We start from the raw sequence: 18,462 nt of genomic DNA, 5'->3' as shown, positions 1-18,462 counted from the left end.
GGGATCCGATCAGACGACACTCCGCGTCAGGTGCGGGGGGATCCGATCAGACGACACACCGCGTCAGGTGCGGGGCATCCTAAATAGACGACACTCCGCGTCAGGTGCGGGGGGATCCGATCAGACGACACTCCGCGTCAGGTGCGGGGGGATCCGATCAGACGACACTCCGCGTCAGGTGCGGGGGGATCCGATCAGACGACACTCCGCGTCAGGTGCGGGGGGATCCGATCAGACGACACTCCGCGTCAGGTGCGGGGGGATCCGATCAGACGACACTCCGCGTCAGGTGCGGGGGGATCCGATCAGACGACACTCCGCGTCAGGTGCGGGGGGATCCGATCAGACGACACTCCGCGTCAGGTGCGGGGGGATCCGATCAGACGACACTCCGCGTCAGGTGCGGGGGGATCCGATCAGACGACACTCCGCGTCAGGTGCGGGGGGATCCGATCAGACGACACTCCGCGTCAGGTGCGGGGGGATCCGATCAGACGACACTCCGCGTCAGGTGCGGGGGGATCCGATCAGACGACACTCCGCGTCAGGTGCGGGGGGATCCGATCAGACGACACTCCGCGTCAGGTGCGGGGGGATCCGATCAGACGACACTCCGCGTCAGGTGCGGGGGGATCCGATCAGACGACACTCCGCGTCAGGTGCGGGGGGATCCGATCAGACGACACTCCGCGTCAGGTGCGGGGGGATCCGATCAGACGACACTCCGCGTCAGGTGCGGGGGGATCCGATCAGACGACACTCCGCGTCAGGTGCGGGGGGATCCGATCAGACGACACTCCGCGTCAGGTGCGGGGGGATCCGATCAGACGACACTCCGCGTCAGGTGCGGGGGGATCCGATCAGACGACACTCCGCGTCAGGTGCGGGGGGATCCGATCAGACGACACTCCGCGTCAGGTGCGGGGGGATCCGATCAGACGACACTCCGCGTCAGGTGCGGGGGGATCCGATCAGACGACACTCCGCGTCAGGTGCGGGGGGATCCGATCAGACGACACTCCGCGTCAGGTGCGGGGGGATCCGATCAGACGACACACCGCGTCAGGTGCGGGGGGATCCGATCAGACGACACACCGCGTCAGGTGCGGGGGGATCCGATCAGACGACACACCGCGCCAGGTGCGGGGGGATCCGATCAGACGACACACCGCGTCAGGTGCGGGGGATCCGATCAGACGACACACCGCGTCAGGTGCGGGGCATCTGATCAGACAACACACCGCGCCAGGCGCGGGGGAGCCGATCAGACAACACACCGCGTCAGGCGCGGGGGATCCGATCAGACCACGTCAGGTGCGGGAATGATACGATCAAATGACACCGCATCAGATACGGGGGATCCGATCAGAAGACACACCGCGTCAGCTGCGGGGATGATACGATCATATGACACACCGCGTCAGGTGTAGGGATCGGAGGAGAGGACACGGGACCTGTGCAGGTTACAGGAAGAGGAAGGGTAACACAGACATTTTGTATCTTACCATTTGAATTTGTTTGATTTGGATTAAATCTGATGGGTTCAGGAATGAACGCTCCTAAAAGGAGAATGTAAAAGACGATCATTTAGAAAGATAATTGTAGAGATGTACATGCAAGAAAAAAAAAAAAGAAAAGCTTTTAAATGCTGACCAATCATATGGCTATCATCGGTACCATCAAAGGCAGTGTATCCAGGAATGTACATGGGTTCTGCAAAGTAAGAAAGTTTCCATAAATCAGTGAAACCCAGGAGTAAACCGAGGACACCACCACCACGGACACCCCCACCACCGAGGACACCACCACCATGGACACCCCCCACCACCGAGGACACCACCACCATGGACACCCCCCACCACCGAGGACACCACCACCGTGGGCACCCCCCACCACGAGGACACCACCACCACCCATACATTTCCTGGGATCTCACACACAGTGCAAGCTACAAATCACATACACACACATACACACACACACACACCTGTAGAATAATAAAAATTGGTACAAAAATGAAATCTTCCTGTTTGAAATCTTACGGGATGTTAAAAATAAAATGTAGAATACATGGTGCTTCCATGACACTGTGCTGTACAGCATGCTGGGCTCTCCCAGCCTAGGGTGCTCAGAGCTTGTGTTGGAGAACCCAAATTGGGTGACCAATACATAAAAAAAAAAAAAGTACAAGTCCTGCTGCTTATGCTTCAGACCTTCGCTCTGAAGAATCCTCTGCATTTGACACACTTCTGGTCTACTGGACGCCTAATTCTGTCTTGTGTGCCGTAGTTTAATCCTCCAGCCTCTGTCATTTTTGGACAGAGCATCAATGTACGGGTCGGTGGATGGCACCAGACCACAGCAGGAGTCCAGTGTTCCACTTCCAACACACCAGGAAATTTATTTTTAATAAAAATACTATAGCTCAGGGGTGTCAAGCTCAATTTTATCAAGAGACGCAATAGAAGTATGGTTGCCCTCAAAGGGCCAGTTGAATCAGGAGCTTGCTACGTACAGGGCGCAGAGCTCAGGAGCTTGCTACGTACAGGGCGCAGAGAGCTCAGGAGCGCGCCCTACGTACAGGGCGCAGAGAGCTCAGGAGCGCGCCCCACGTACAGGGCGCAGAGAGCTCAGGAGCACGCCCTACGTACAGGGCGCAGAGAGCTCAGGAGCGCGCCCTACGTACAGGGCGCAGAGAACTCAGGAGCGCGCCCTACGTACAGGGCGCAGAGAACTCAGGAGCGCGCCCTACGTACAGGGCGCAGAGAACTCAGGAGCGCGTCTTACGTACAGGGCGCAGAGAGCTCAGGAGCGCGCCCTACGTACAGGGCGCAGAGCTCAGGAGAGCGCCGAGCTCAGGAGCGCGCCCTACGTACAGGGCACAGAGCTCAGGAGCGCGCCCTACGTACAGGGCGCAGAGAGCTCAGGAGAGCGCCGAGCTCAGGAGCGCGCCCTACGTACAGGGCACAGAGCTCAGGAGAGCGCCCTACGTACAGGGCGCAGAGCTCAGGAGTGCACGCTACATAGTGCGGGGTTGCATTACGTACACAATGCACTTCAAAGGATGCCCTATGCACAGAGTGCAGAGTTCAAGGTTGTACTACATACAGATTGCAGATTTCAGGGGTGCTCTACCTGCACAGTGCAGAGGGGGTGTGCTGTGTACAAAGCTTCCTTGCATTACTACTCTCTACCTGGCCCAGCTCTGCTCCCTCCCTGTATAGGTAGCACTACCTCACTCTGCAGGGAGAATATTCTCTCTTGTCACTCGGACAAGACCACATCACGTCATTTGCCACACAACAGTCATCAAAACCTTCACACACAGATAACATAAAAAACAAAATCCTTACCAAAGCAAGGCTGAAGATTTCCCTGGGAACAGGGCGGGTGAGGATGGGGCACATTCCTCAAGAGAACACCATGAGGAGGATCGTTTTGTATAGGAGGACCTGAGATAAGAATTTGCAACAGCAGCTGGTTATGACGATAAGTAAAGACTTCTGTACCCACTGGAAGCCATTTTTTTTTCTCCTTCCTTAAAATTAACAAGGTGGGTTCCTTTACAGACTAAAATATTGCTTCCTGGGGGCGTGGCCTGACGGGGCATGTGAGCAGCGGTGTTTTACGGAGCTCCCGCTGGTGATCCTTAACTGATCCTTTCCCCGCCGTTATTACCGCCGTATTCCGGGCGGATTCGCCGCACACTACCTCCGACACCCTCAGGGACCACAATGCCGCTCGTAGACCGGTCGGGATGACCCGCAAAAACCGAGGAGAAGCCGCGGGTGCGGCCTCCGCACGCAGTCAAGATGGCGCCTGGCAGTCACAGCCGCACAGCACGCCGCGTGGCCTGGACAAGAAAGCTTCGCTGGGGGGTAAGTTACCTAAACCCCCTCAGGCTAAGGATCAGCCTCGGGACATGTTATATTATGCCCAAAAGCTTGCAGGACCACAGGACATGTCCCCAGAAGCACCGCTATGTTCTGAGTCCATTGCAGGACAGGCCTCGCCACTTCTGTCTGATGGGGATGATAATGCTGCCCCTATGGATTCTGTTCCTGACCCTATGCCTGGCTTATTTGAAGAGCAGCAAGAGGATACCCCCCAGCCCACACTAAGTGAGATTCTGCACGCCGTACAGAGATGCACAGCATCGGTGGATGACCTTAAAGAGAAGTTTGGGGGGCTGAGAGAGACTGTGTCATTATTGCGCCAAGATATACAGAAAATTAGGGAGAGAACCACGGCAGTGGAAGGGAGGGTGAGCGATATGGAAGATCAACTTCCTCACCTGAACCGCGATGTGAGAATCGCAACGCAGCAAGCACACCTAGCGTTTGACAGAACTGACGACATTGAGAATCGCTTGAGACGCAACAATGTCCGGATAGTGGGGTTACCGGAGAAGGTGGAAGGTAGGGACCCCACTGAATTTATGGAAAACTGGCTGCAGGAAGTCTTTGGCAAGGATGCTTTCTCTCCTTTATATGCTGTGGAGCGGGCACACAGAGTCCCGCCGCGGCCCCTTCCCCCGGGAGGCCCCCCGAGAGCGATGCTGGTCAGACTCCTGAACTACAGGGACCGGGAAGTTGCGTTACGGATGGCCAGAGAGAGGGGTTCGGTGCTATTTCAAGGCAATAGAATCTCCTTCTATCCTGACTTTTCTGCTGAAGTGCAACGCAGACGCGCTAAGTTTGCTGATGTTAAAAAGCGACTGCAGAGGCTGCAATTGAAATACGCTATGCTGTTTCCAGCGAAACTTCGCATCACCGCCATGGACCAGAACCATTTCTTTGAAAATGCGCAGGATGCTGCCCGATGGCTTGATCACAATGAGAACGTCATCCGTCACAGAGCGGAGGATTGATCCCATGCTGTCTTTCTATGGAGGGCTCGGGAGGAGTCGGCATGTATCTACCTGAGAGGTTTTACAGTTACCGAGGGGACATTACTTGATGATTGTTATCAGCGACTTTATCTCCGTCCACAGTTTGCCTTCGACGGTGACGAGTTGCTATGCTCAGTTGGAATGAGGTCTTTCTCTGCTCCCTGCGACCTCAGTGGCAGTTACACCGCGATGGGACCCACGCGTGCCCAGCTGCCAAGCTAGGGGAACGCGTGGGTCACCCCTTTGTTGCTAGGGAGCACGCTCATCCTGCACGGTTAGCAGGAATAGGAATACAAGTTGACCAATATGTTTACGATTGCTGCTTAGTCGATATGGCTCGGCAGCGGAATTTTGAGGTTTTTTACCGTTCAGCACTATCTATCCAGCGCACGGGTTACACGCTTTTTACAGTTTTGGGCTGCATCATCTTTTTTGCCATCACAAGCTTGCAGTTCTATGTACCACTCCCTCCTGTATGTTTGCAGGGCACAAATCTGACTCCAACGGGAGAGATGTCTGGAGGACCTGGAACCCACAGTAGGTACAGTAGATTCTACACAACTGGTCTATGACCGCTACACCTATAGTGACTTGGAATGTTCGGGGGGTAAATGATCCTCTGAAAAGGACCATGATTTCGGCAGGGCTAAGAAAATTCCACCCGGCCATTGTAGGCCTTCAAGAGACACATTTACAAGGGGACACGGTGAAATTTCTCCAATATGCCTGGGTTGGGAAGGCCTATCACTCCACTCACACCTCGTATTCTAGGGGGGTGAGTGTTCTGATACACCGGGCACTGGCATATCAGGAACTGGACTCACTTGTTGATGTATCTGGCAGATTTGTTTTTTTGTATTGCAAAATCTATGCTTTTACATTGATTCTTGCTTTTGTATACATACCCCCCCCCCCCCCCCCCCGTTTTCGCGGGAGGGGCTTCAGCTACTAATCTCCTATTTGGCCAATAAACAGGAGGTACCGGTTTTAATCTTGGGGGACTTTAACTGCTACCTGGATCCCAAAATGGACAGACACCCCCCGACGACACCTCCTGGGGGTAACCGGGGCACGGCCCTTAGCAGATTACTGACGGAGGTAGGGTGGGTCGACATTTGGCGGATCCGAAATCCAGACTGTAGACAGTTCTCCTGTTTTTCTAAGACCCATGGATCCCTGTCCCGTATAGATCTCTGTGTGGGTACCCCCAACATGGTGGGGTTTACCTCGAGGGCGGACTACTTTCCCCGGGGAGTGTCGGACCACTCCCCCCTGGTTCTATGGCTGACCACCCAACCCCCTAGCATGCTGCCCAGAGCCCCATGGAGGCTGAATGCCTTTTGGCTCAAGCTGTTCCCCTTTCCGGATAGGATTGCATCTCAAATCAGGGGTTTCTTTCTGACACACCGTCACCACCCTAATGACCTTCTGAAGTGGGAAACTTTTAAGGCTTTTTTGCGGGGGGGGTGTTTGTCCATGAGATACACCTGGTGAAGCAGAACTCTGCGGCTATACTGGAGCAAGCAGGAGACTTAGTAAAAAGGTTGGAGATAGAATATGTCACGGGGCATACTGACTCAGCAAGGGAGGCATGGATGGCGGCACAGGATTCTCTGGACCGCTTGAGATCCTCCACTGCGGAGCGCAAACGTTTTTTCACAAAATTGGCGTTTTATGAGGAGGGGGAACAGACGGGTCGCCTACTCGCCAGAATTGCGAAAGCACAACAGATGTCCCCGGCTATAGGGGCCATTAGAGCCAAAAACGGCAAAGTGGTTAACTCGCAGGAGATCATTATATCCGAGCTGGCTGACTTCTACCGGGATCTTTACGGGTCGAGGGACACCTACTCGGATGACGATCTACAGTCATATTTGACCACAATCAATTTACCCAGGCTCTCGGAAAAGGCCGTGCGTCTTCTCGACGCCCCGATCACCTTAGAGGAATTAATGGCGGCTGCCGGCTCTTTCCCCTCCTGTAAGGCACCTGGGACAGATGGTATTCCCATGGAGGTATATGTACAATACGGGGAGGATATTCTGCCTAAATTGTTGAAGGTGTTTAATGCATGCTTGGAGGGAGGTACTCTCCCCGACTCTATGTCAAGGGCTACTATTGTTTTATTGCTTAAACCTGGGAAGGATCCGGTGGATCCGGGGTCATATAGACCCATTTCGTTGCTGCAAAGCGATGTGAAGATCCTGGCCAAGGTCCTGGCGCTCCGGGTAAACGGGTTAGTAGCCGCCCTTATTCACCAAGATCAGGCTGGCTTTATGCCACATAAGTCCACAGTAACCAATCTTAGGAGATTATTTTTGAACATGCAGCTGCGGGCAGACAATGGGGAAAATAGGGCCCTTCTGTCCCTTGACGCCAACAAGGCATTTGATAGTGTAAGCTGGAGGTACTTGTGGGCAGTGTTGGATAAGTTTGGCTTCGGACAGCGCTTTATTGCCTGGGTCAAACTGCTGTACGCTTCCCCGAAAGCCAATATTTAGGATGGTGGACAAGATGTCTGCCGATTTTGCTTTGGCCAGGGGGACGCGGCAAGGGTGTCCGCTCTCCCCCTTGCTCTTCGCATTTGCGATAGAACCTCTTGCGGCCCTTATAAGAGACAGTGTAGATGTACGGGGATTTCAGTATGGGGCTGTTCACGAAAAGATCATGCTCTACAAGGATGACATGCTGCTTTTCCTGGATGACCCCAGCCGGTCCCTGCCGCAGGTGATGTCCATTATAGAGAGATTTGGCCAGTTCTCAGGACTGACCATTAACTGGTCTAAATCGGCCCTATTGAAATTAGATGAAGGAGAGGTGGCGATTCCGGATTCATGCCCAGTACCAGTGGTAACTAGTTTTAAATATTTGGGGGTACAAATAACATCCAAGGTAGGGGACTACTGTTCAGTGAACATATGTCCTCTGCTGTCCAGATTCCGGGATAGAATAAACACATGGAACACCCTTAGGATGTCTCTGGCCGGGAAGGCCAATCTTATAAAAATTATTTTAATGCCCCAATTGCTCTATTTCCTCCACAACTCCCCGGTCGTCATCCATTTAAAACTTTTCAGAGTAATTAATACGCTTTTTCGGAAGTTGTTGTGGCACACGAAACCCCCTAGGATTAAGTTGGAACATTTGCAACGTTCTAAGGACAGCGGAGGGTTGGCGGTACCCAACCCTTGGCTGTACTATATTGCGGCCCAATTACAGCACCTGGTGGGCTCCATGTCGCATGGACCGGCGGGGTCCTCTGCGAGGCTGCTGCTTCATGCGACGGGGGCTGAGACCATCCCTATGGGACTGGAGGCCCAAATGTTTAAGGGCTCCAACAAATTAACACCTACGCTGTCCATGATACAAAAAATATGGAATAAGAGTAGGTAGCTGCAGGGCTTCACGGAATATAGTCCGATATGGGGTAATCAAACATATGTTGAGATCGCTAAACTGCAGCCTGACCCTAGATGGCGTGCCCATAACGTACAACTGCTGTCCCATATATTTCAGGGTGGAAAGCTTCTATCTTTTACAGCCATGCGGCAAAAATGTAACCTTACGGAGGCCATGATCTTCCCTTACTTGCAACTGAGGCACGCGGTGGCCGCGCAGGGGGACTCGGGTGAATGGGTGTTGTCGCCCACCCCGTTATTTCAAGAGTTGCAGTCTGCGGACGGCACAAAGGGTATAATCTCGCAATGCTATCAGATGCTGCTTGCACGGCACCTGCGTGGCCGCCCGTGCAAAGCACTGCCGCTTTGGGAACGAGATGTTGGCACCCTCACGGGTGAGCAGTGGGAGGAGGCCCTGCAGGCCATCACCTACTGTTCATTGAATGTGGCACAAAAGGTCTCCCAACTCTATATTATACTGAGAGCGCACTATACACCGGTTAGATTGAGTAGGATGGGTGGAACGGCTGACCCCCTATGTGGCAGGTGCGGGCAGCACGAGGGGGATCTTATTCACCTCCTGTGGCGTTGCCCGAAACTCCACAGATACTGGAAGGAGGTAGTGGACACTGTCAATGCGGTGTTTCACACGCAGATACCTATGGATCCCATATGCTGCGTTCTAGGGATACTGGAGGGGGTGGTGTCATTAGAGCCCATCAGGGTGGCAGTCTCCAGGGCGCTATTCCAGGCTAGGAAACTTATTTTGCTGGGTTGGAAATCTGTAGAACCCCCGGTAGTAGCGGCCTGGATAACCCATATGGGCAGGACCCTTATCATGGAGAAATACATCTATCAACATAGGGGATGCCCGGGAAGGTTTGAGCGCTTATGGTCATGTTGGCTGGATACCCCTGGGCTAAGTCCAAACGAGCTAATATTGTAGGATGTGTGGTGCAGGGCAGATATGTGAGCCCTAGCTTGGAAATGTCTAACCTACTGGGGAACTCTGTGCGAACACGGGGTGGAGGGAGGAGGTACTGGATTGATGTATTGCCTGTATATACATTGACAACTATGTATCAAATGGATGTACATGTGCGCTGGAAATTGCTGTATACCTGTAACTTTAATAAACACCTTTTTGATTTAAAAAAAAAAAATAAAAATATTTCTTCCCAGCTAGATTTGATACTGAAGACATGTTATTTTTTCAAATGACGGTTAAAGTTATGAAAAATAATGTTTGGAAACACAAGGTTGGCCACCATCATAATTTAGAATGTTTTTTGTGCCAACATTGTGACCGTCAAAACATGAAAAAAAAAAAACATTGAGAAATTGACACAATCCCGATTCATGAAGTATATGGCTCCATTCAGAATAAACAGGTTTGCACACATCAGATGGCATTGCTAGAAAAAAACAGTAATGTTCTCCTTACTGTAATTGTTTGGAGATTATTGAAAACAAAGCCGGGCCATCGGTAACCTTTCTAGTTCTCTTTATCTCCAGTTGAGTCCCCCAAGCCAAAATATTTGAAAATTTATGAAAAGTAAACCATTTCTCGATAAGCTCATCTCCAGTACCAGCTGAAACAACAAAAGGCTCTCAGTACTTCAAAACCACCCCCACAGCCCCCCTTCCCCGCCCGTACTTACCTCCATAAAGGATGAGCTGTAAACCCCAGTAGCTCTACTAGCTTCTATATGAATGGTTAGGATTAGCCATATGGAGCAAGATAAGCTCACAGTGTGCACCACTGAACAGAGGATGTACCTACCCATCACACTCATTTCCTGGGATTCTACTTTCATACAACTAAAGGAAAATCACTTTTGACAAAACAAACAAATACCAGACATCCAACACTCGGACACAAATCACACAAAAAATTAAATAAAAAGACATCCACCCAAGTATCATCAAAATCTCTACACACGGGTAATAAAGGGGATCCTTACCAAAGTAATGTTGACCATTTTCCTGATCGTTATATTTTGGGTGTGGATGGGGGACATTCCCGAAGGGAGTTATAGGAAGATGACCGTTTGGAATGGCATAACCTGAGATGAGAATTTGAAACAAGTGGCTAGTTAGGACAAGTTAGTAAGAGTTCGGTTCCCACTGGAAGACATTTTTGTTCTTTGTTACAAACAGTTGATGTCATCTTTCAACTAGACTAGATTCTGAAGACATGAAGTCTATTCAGATCTCCAAAATTCTAAAAAGACATGGAGGTCCATTTGAAACTGCAAGATTCTAAAAGACACTAGGTCTATTCAGATCTCCAAGATTCTAAAGACACGAGGTCTATTCAGATCTCCAAGATTCTAAAGACACGAGGTCTATTCAGATCTCCAAGATTCTAAAGACACGAGGTCTATTCAGATCTCCAAGATTCTAAAAGGCACGAGGTCTATTCAGATCTCCAAGATTCTAAAAGGCACGAGGTCTATTCAGATCTCCAAGATTCTAAAAGGCACGAGGTCTATTCAGATCTCCAAGATTCTAAAGACACGAGGTCTATTCAGATCTCCAAGATTCTAAAGACATGAAGTCTATTCAGATCTCCAAGATTCTAAAGACACGAGGTCTATTCAGATCTCCAAGATTCTAAAAGGCACGAGGTCTATTCAGATCTCCGAAGATTCTAAAAGACACAAGGTCTATTCAGATCTCTGAAGATTCTAAAAGACACGAGGTCTATTCAGATCTCCAAGATTCTCAAGACAGGAGATCTATCCAGAGCTCCTAGATTCTGAAAGCATGAGGTCTATTCAGGTCTCCAAGATTCTCAACATATAAAGGTCTAGTCAGATCTTCTTGAGGAAGGTTATGTAGAAAAATATAACAGGCAATGTGTCCTGACACTAAAGTAGTCAACAAAAGACAAAGAGAGTTATGCTGAAACCATTAAAATAAATAAAAACACCCACCACATTGTTTACAGACATAATTTACAAATGGTTTCCACAAATTTTTAGTGGGACCATTGGAAAATAAAGATACTTCTGAGAAATCTTAAAATGTACACACAACCCAGCAGAGTGTAGAGCAGCCATTTTCAACCAGGGCTCCGTCCAACTCTGGGGTTCCTCCATAGGTTGCTAGGGGTTCCTTGAGCTGTGGCTAATGAACCACCTATTTGATGGTGCCTACAGAGTTCAAGCTTCAGCACCACTTAGCAAAGCCAACAGCATGGCACCAAATATCTTTTTAGCTGTCTTTAAGGGTGGCATTCTGAACACCACTTTAAGAGGGACATTCTACCTACTGACCACCAATACAAGGAGCATTGTTCCTATTGACCCATGATGATTTGGTTTTAGTAAGGGTTACTCGAGACATGAAAATTATTTTTGGGGTTCCTCTAGGGTTAAAAGGTTGAGAAAGCCTGGTGTAGAGTGTAGTTACAGCACAGTATGCAAACACTAGGCATTTAGTATTGTACAGTACAGACCAGAGAGGCATCAATCACAAAACACATACAAGGTCCTTACCAAAGTCATGCTGGTCATTTTCCTGGTCATTGAATTGTGGGAAAGGATAGGGGACATTCATCAAGGGGACAACCAGAGGCAGATCGCTTTGTATGGGATCACCTAAGATGAGAATTTGTAACAAAATGGCAGATTATGCCAATACATGAAAATGTATTTTCCCACTGGAAGTCATTTTATTTTTGATTGAACAGTGTGTTCTTTTGCAGGCTGAAATGTTGTCATTGTCGTTAGTGATTCTACTCAGACACCGATGTTAGTAATCTATTCAGGTCTCCTTGAGGAAGGTTATAAACAAGACAGGACACTGTGTCCTGAAACTAGAGGTGACACAAACATGGAGGGTTGCTATATAAAAAGTTGTGGAACCAGGGTGCACGGGTAATCACTGTAAAGATCCTTTTCTTGCAGCCCATTGATGGACACAAGACGTTTTAAAACCTTCGGATTAAGATAAATCGCATCTATGGGTGGATTGGACACCCACAAAAAAATAAAAAATAAAAATAAACACCACACACAACTGTAGACTATATCAAGGTATAACCCCTCCCTACTACCCTACTAACATGCCTCAGTTGTGTAGAAAAGCAATACTAGGAGCATTATCAAAACACAGAAGGGCGGGATGTGTCCCTCAAAAGGAGAAAAGAATTGTACGGTAAATACAAAAATCCCATCTTCTTTCTAGTACATTGAGGGACACAGGAAGCCTTAAACCTTCATGACGTATAAATAGTTCAACTGGGGTCAACAGGCTCAACAATAACTGGGGACAAGCTTGCAGATCAAAGAGCCACCTGAAGGACCATATGCCGAAGCAGGCATCGATGAGGCAGAATCATTGTCCACCTGGTAGAACGTGCAAACAGAAAACATGGTTTGGACGGGGCAGACCACATGGGAGACTCAGTCTTTAAAAAATAAATTTAAAAAAAATAGCAGTTACCTGGCCCTTGAGGGCACTAAGGGCCAAAGGTTTTGTCAGACCCAACTGCAGAAAAGAGGGTTGCTGAACCTGGAGGTCTATATCCAGAATTTTCCCTCTGGAACAGCTCTGGGTGCAGACACCACTCTCCATGGAAATATGCCTGCCAAATCACCTACACCAGGAGTTCCACCCAGGACAGCATCCGCTCAACCTCTCTTGCCACAGAGATTTGATTGTTCCTTGAACGGTGTAGCCACCCCAGCACCACTGTCCTTCAGCAGAAGTTTGTCCAACAATGAAGGGACAGCCAAAACACTCAAAGTGCCAAAATGTTGATCAGGAGAGGAGATTCCTCCAACAACAAAGTCCCCCCCTGGCACCGACAAGATTCCCAAGACCATCCCTTTGCCCAGACACCAGTCTGAAAAGCACCTATGCCAAACCCGGTGTCATTGGTCACGTTCAGGCCCACCCCACAATGTCTAAGCGGTTCCAGATGAAGTACTGTCCAAAGGCTAGGCTCAAGGCGGCCACGCAGTAGACAAAAGTGCTGATCAGTTTTTGTTTGGCAGTATCTAATCCAGTAGGTGCCAGTATAACCGAAGATTTAAGAATGTTTGTGTCCTTCAACAGATGAGAAAGAATTGGTCTCTGCACAACCATTGGAACATGAAATGCAAGCTTTTTTTTTTCTTTTTCTGTTGAGAAATGCTGCAATCTACATGGAGAAATTCTTAGGATATACAAACACGTACAAGAAATATCTTCACCCATATAGGTCATCCCAATTAACAGAAATGAAATATAGAAGGCTACTAGTCTTTTATTCTCCTAAAGCAGGGGTCTCCATACTATGGCCAGCAGGCCACATCTGGCCCCCCTATCAGATTTTGTCTGGCCCTCAGTGGTGTATCCTCTATGTGCAGCAATTAAGGATTCAGGTCAGCAGAGGCTGCCTATGGTCTCCTCTCCCATCTGGGTCCTAAAAGCTGATGTCCTTGCCCAAGCAAGGGATACCCTCTGATGTAAGGGGGGCTCCAGAGGTAAGGGGAGGGGGGCTGCAATGGGAATCCAGAGGTAAGGGGGGGCTGTGACAAAAGAGGGGAGCTCTGAGTACCCTAACGTAAGGAAAACTCACTCAATTTTTTTTTTTGGGCCACAAATATTGTAAAATATATAAGGCCCTCGTACTGAAAAGTTTGGAAACCCCCGATCCTAGAGCTTAAAAATTTCAGATCTGTCTGACCTTTAGAATTACAAAAACCCAGCAATCCATGCATGGCTCCAACAGCATCTAGAGAATACTCAAGGGCCCATGGAGCTTGCACCACAAAAAAGGTTCCATCAAAACATCTTTCCATGGTGTCACCAAACCTGCGGCAGTGACTACACTGCAGGATTAAAAAGGGTCACAAGCTCAAAAAAAAGGAGACTCCTGTAGAGTTAAGTAAAATTCATGCATCTATAATTGTTAGCCAAGTTTCCCGTTTAACGTTCATTAACAAAAAGTGTGCCCATTCATTGGCTAGAATTCAGAAATCCTAGAAGTACGAGTAGCTTCTAGGATGAAAATATTGCGATGAATGTCAGAGTACACCATATGGCATTTTGGAGTTGAGTGGAATCTTAATATAGCGCACTCTTACCCCAAACGGGTAGTAAGGGGGGTAAGTTGCATCACTGTCCCACAAAAGTCAGGCAAATGTCACTTTAAAACACAATATATGAAGTAATGCACTCTTTAAAATATGTGGGATGGTTTCAGAGAATGTAATATACAGCACAGCCAGAATTGGCACACTTTCTGTAGCATCATGGAACTCGCTGTCTGCAACTCTAAATCCAGAGAAGGGTGGGCGAGAGAACAAAGAAGAAAATCGACTTACTTTTCATTTTGGTTCCCTTCGGGGGCTCCACGCCCCAGGCTTGAGCGATATGTGCCAACAGGATCTGGCTATACTTCCGATGGGCCAGCTGGTTCCAGTGGACGGCATCTTTACACCTGCAGCACAGGTCAAAGCGGAAGTGGTAGTGCATGTCGAGCACGTCCATTTTGTGAAAGTTTGCCAAAGTCGCACTGTAGAAGTTTCCCTCTATGATATCCCGGCGCAGGTTGTGCTTTGTGTACTGTTAAGAGAAAGAAAAGTCAAAAAACTTAGGTGCAAAATATGGGGTCGGGGACCAAAAAAATAAAAACGTTTACCACTCTCGCCTATTTCAGCAATAAGATCCCGGACAAGCCCCCAAGCAATAAAAATCATTCTAATGCCGGTGTTTTGGCATATTCAGTCCGACCATCGGATACTGTCCACCCCGTACTGCGCAGGCGCAGCGCTTGCGCAGTACAGAGCAGAAGGATCTTCGGAAAATCCTCGAAGATGAACGGCGCCTGCGCCGTGAGTGGAGGTGCTAGCCCCACCATCCAAGTGGACATAGGGTTGCCGATATTAGAGGGCCCCTCGTGGGCTCGCCACGCTTTGGGCACGGCCTCGCCGCGCTCGCCACGCTTCGGGCACGGCCTCGCTCGCCACGCTTCGGGCTCGGCCTCGCCACGCTTCGGGCTCGGCCTCGCTGCGCTCGCCACGCTTCGGGCTCGACCTCGCTGCGCTCAGATCTTTTTTATTCTAACTCTATGTCCACTTGGACAGCAGGGCTAGAACCTGGACTCACGGCGCAGGCGCCGTTCATCTTCGGCTATTTTCGGAATCTGTGTGTACAGTGTACTGCACCATACGCAGTACACAGCGGACACTATCCGATGGGGGGACACAATATGATAGGACACCAGCCCATACACGGTTCGAATTTCGAAAGAATTGTCCTTTCGAAAATCGTATCTAAGAATTTTCGTACGAAATTTCGCACCATTAGTGGGCTGCAGCAACAGCCGATTTTCGTGCGGAAATCAAATTTGAGGAATCGGACATGTTGGAAATTTTTTGAAAAACCAACGATTTTCTAATCAATGATGGGAGAATCGTGCGAGAAATGCAATAAGAAAAAAATAAATAAAAATTTTACGGAGAGAAAAAGAAGATTCACAGCTTTTCTGTAGCAACATTGAAGGCTTGGTCGGCCGAATTTCGAAAATCAATCAGATCACAAAAAAATTTAAAAATAAAACAAACTTTCTGATTTTGAAGAGAAAATTTGTTCGAAATTCGACCGTGTACGGCCTGCATAAGTGTCAGCTATAGAAGAATTTGAAAGAAGGTTGTAACTGTTTTACCAATTGCGAAATAATTATTAATCCAGGGGTGAAAACAACATAGACATAAATGGACACTCTTAGGTCATTTGTCGAATTGCAGTTTTGTGGTATCATCTGATTGCCATCTTATGTAAATCATAATTACCATTAAGAAATGCAGACCATGTACAGCCGTCTTCTCATGTGGGGCTCAGACCAATTCTACCACAACAATTTGAAATTATATGCAATTTGATGAAAAAATACTCCTGTATGAAGTGTACAAATCCCCAATCCTGGTTAAAATTAGTGTTTCTTACACTGCAGGTAATATAATCAGCTTTTATGACTATAGATGTGCTGATCATTTTTGCACTTGAATGCCTCCTGGTCCTCATACATGCCAAGATTAATACTGTCTGGTTGGATGGCAGAAAAAAGAACCTTCATATGACCAGAAGCTTTGGTCACCCACTGTTCTTTGGGTGAGAGACCTTCCTACTTCATCCAAATCTTAAGAAGTTTTGCCTTTTTCTACGTACAGAGGACTTGAACTCCTAAGGATGATTTATGATGGACCTCACGGTACCGTCCAACTTTTTCTGCGTTGTAGATTTAATTTTTTTTTTTATCCATAAAAAGGGTTTCTTGAGAAAATGCAGGGTAAACATACACCGAGGTTACACAACCACTTTTACAACCATGAAAACCAGTCGTTCTACACAGTCAGCATATCAAGACGAACAATCCTTGTCTACATAGTCTTATTTTCAAACTTGCAATCTGCCTGAGTCCTGAAGGACATGGCCTCCCCCCACCTCGTGATCAAGATAGTAGCCTGCCCAGGACCAGATCCACCAGGGCGAGCCCCAGTATGTCCAAAACCACAGACCCTGCAACTTTTCGAGCATCCAGGGGCAACCCCTATGTTGGAAGATTTTTTTCCCTTACGGATCATCTCCACCGTTTTAATCTACTCTTTAAGAGCTGGGGGATCCTCCATGATCCAGTGGGTCATTACTAGCTTGCGTGCCAGAAAAAAAGATCTAAAAATGACAGCCACCCCTTGTACATTCTTCCCATTCCAGTTCCCCCAATACATTAAGTAAGCAGTGTTTTGGGTCAGCAGGTAAGTGAGATTTGAAAAACCCTGTTTATGGTGTCCACCACCCCAATCCAGTAGGGGGTGAAGTTTCAGGCACCTCCACAGAAGGTGGATCAAGTCTCCATGGTCTCTCTTACATCTAGTACACAGTGAGGTTAGGTCGCAGGCCCATGACAAACAGCCTGTGGGGGGTATAATACACTCTTTAACAATAAATGCAGTTGAGTCACCCTATGTGATGTGTTCAGGGAGCATATAGGTACCGCCTGCAGGGCTTGCTGTGTTATATGTAAATTAATTAACCACTTCACGCCCAGGCCAATTCTGACATTTCTCTCCTACATGTAAAATTCATCATTTTTTTGCTAGAAAATTACATAGAACCCCCAAACATTATATATGTTTTTTTTTTTTTAGCAAAGACACTAGAGAATACAATGGCGGTCGTTGCAACTTTTTATCTCGCACGGTATTTGCGCAGCAATTTTTTGAAGACTTTTTTTTTCAGAAAAAAAAAAGTTTCATGCTTTAAAAAAATAAAATAAATAATAGTAAAAGTTAGCCCAATTTTTTTTCTTTACTAAGGTAGTCGGCACCACAGTACCCATAGTTTTGCTTTAAGGAAAAGTATTTTTCAATATTTAAAAACATACAAAAATAATAATAATAATAATAATAATAATAATAATAATAATGACAAAGACTGAAGGCACACAGGTATTGAGTGTTGGCAGTACTTCAATATGAAACAAAGGATGTATCCCATCCCTGTTTAAAGCAAACCCGATATAGTAATGTGTGGCAGTCTCCGACCGGGCTCCCGCCAGGCCACACCCCCAACGCATTTTTCTCAGTCCCTTGGAGCTCAATCATGAGGTTCCCCCCAATTAAGCTCTGAGGGGTGGATCGAAAACGCGCTGGTGCATGGCCTGGCGGGAGCCCATACTGTGACTGCCACACATTACTAAAGCGGGCTTTGCGTTGATAAGCGGGCCCATGAGATACATCCTTTGTTTCACATTGACATTTGGACCACAAGACAATTGCCTTCCCCAGCCAGCACTCACAGCGGTGGGCACAGGACTAGAACCCCTTACAGTCTGAGCGGCACACAATCCTACATTTGGTTCACAATACTGCAGTATGTCGCATTGTGTGCAGTTACCGGTGGCATTTCAGAAGCTTTGAATCCTACGGGCATGGTCATGTTCCATATCACCAGACATTCGGGGCTCAGCACCTCGGTGAGCCGACTGAAGAGGCAGTCCAGGTTTTTTTTGTAGACTTCCAGCGGCTGGTAGGTATACCTGCAGATGAGAGCTGTCTGAACAATGCATTCAATGAGAACTTATTCACCGCTAATACATAGTTATCCAGTTATATCGCTTTCCCGGTGCTAATAGAAAGTAGGTCGCTTTTCATGTCTGCTTTCATGACTCAAGGA

The 18,462-nt window shown here is 48.2% G+C and overlaps 1 protein-coding gene across 4 annotated transcripts in view; it reads right to left on the bottom strand.

Moving 5' to 3' along the window:
* LOC143975794 (PC-esterase domain-containing protein 1A-like) overlaps positions 1–18,462 on the bottom strand; it is a gene marked incomplete at its 3' end in the record, with an annotated part of 66,269 nt that overhangs the window by 18,579 nt on the left and 29,228 nt on the right. For 2 of the 4 annotated variants that reach the window (XM_077478328.1, XM_077478331.1), the window contains 7 exon segments: positions 1,506–1,559; positions 1,654–1,713; positions 3,354–3,452; positions 10,254–10,355; positions 11,793–11,894; positions 14,610–14,850; positions 18,184–18,325. In XM_077478328.1, the coding sequence (XP_077334454.1) occupies positions 1,506–1,559; positions 1,654–1,713; positions 3,354–3,452; positions 10,254–10,355; positions 11,793–11,894; positions 14,610–14,850; positions 18,184–18,325 (800 nt within the window). 4 annotated transcript variants of the gene reach the window in all.

This window comes from Lithobates pipiens, unplaced genomic scaffold, assembly GCF_037356315.1.
Source record: "Lithobates pipiens isolate NorthernLeopardFrog02 unplaced genomic scaffold, aLitPip1_a1.2 Scaffold_13, whole genome shotgun sequence".
NCBI lineage: Eukaryota > Metazoa > Chordata > Amphibia > Anura > Ranidae > Lithobates > Lithobates pipiens.
This window is presented reverse-complemented; position numbering and strand designations above follow the sequence as displayed.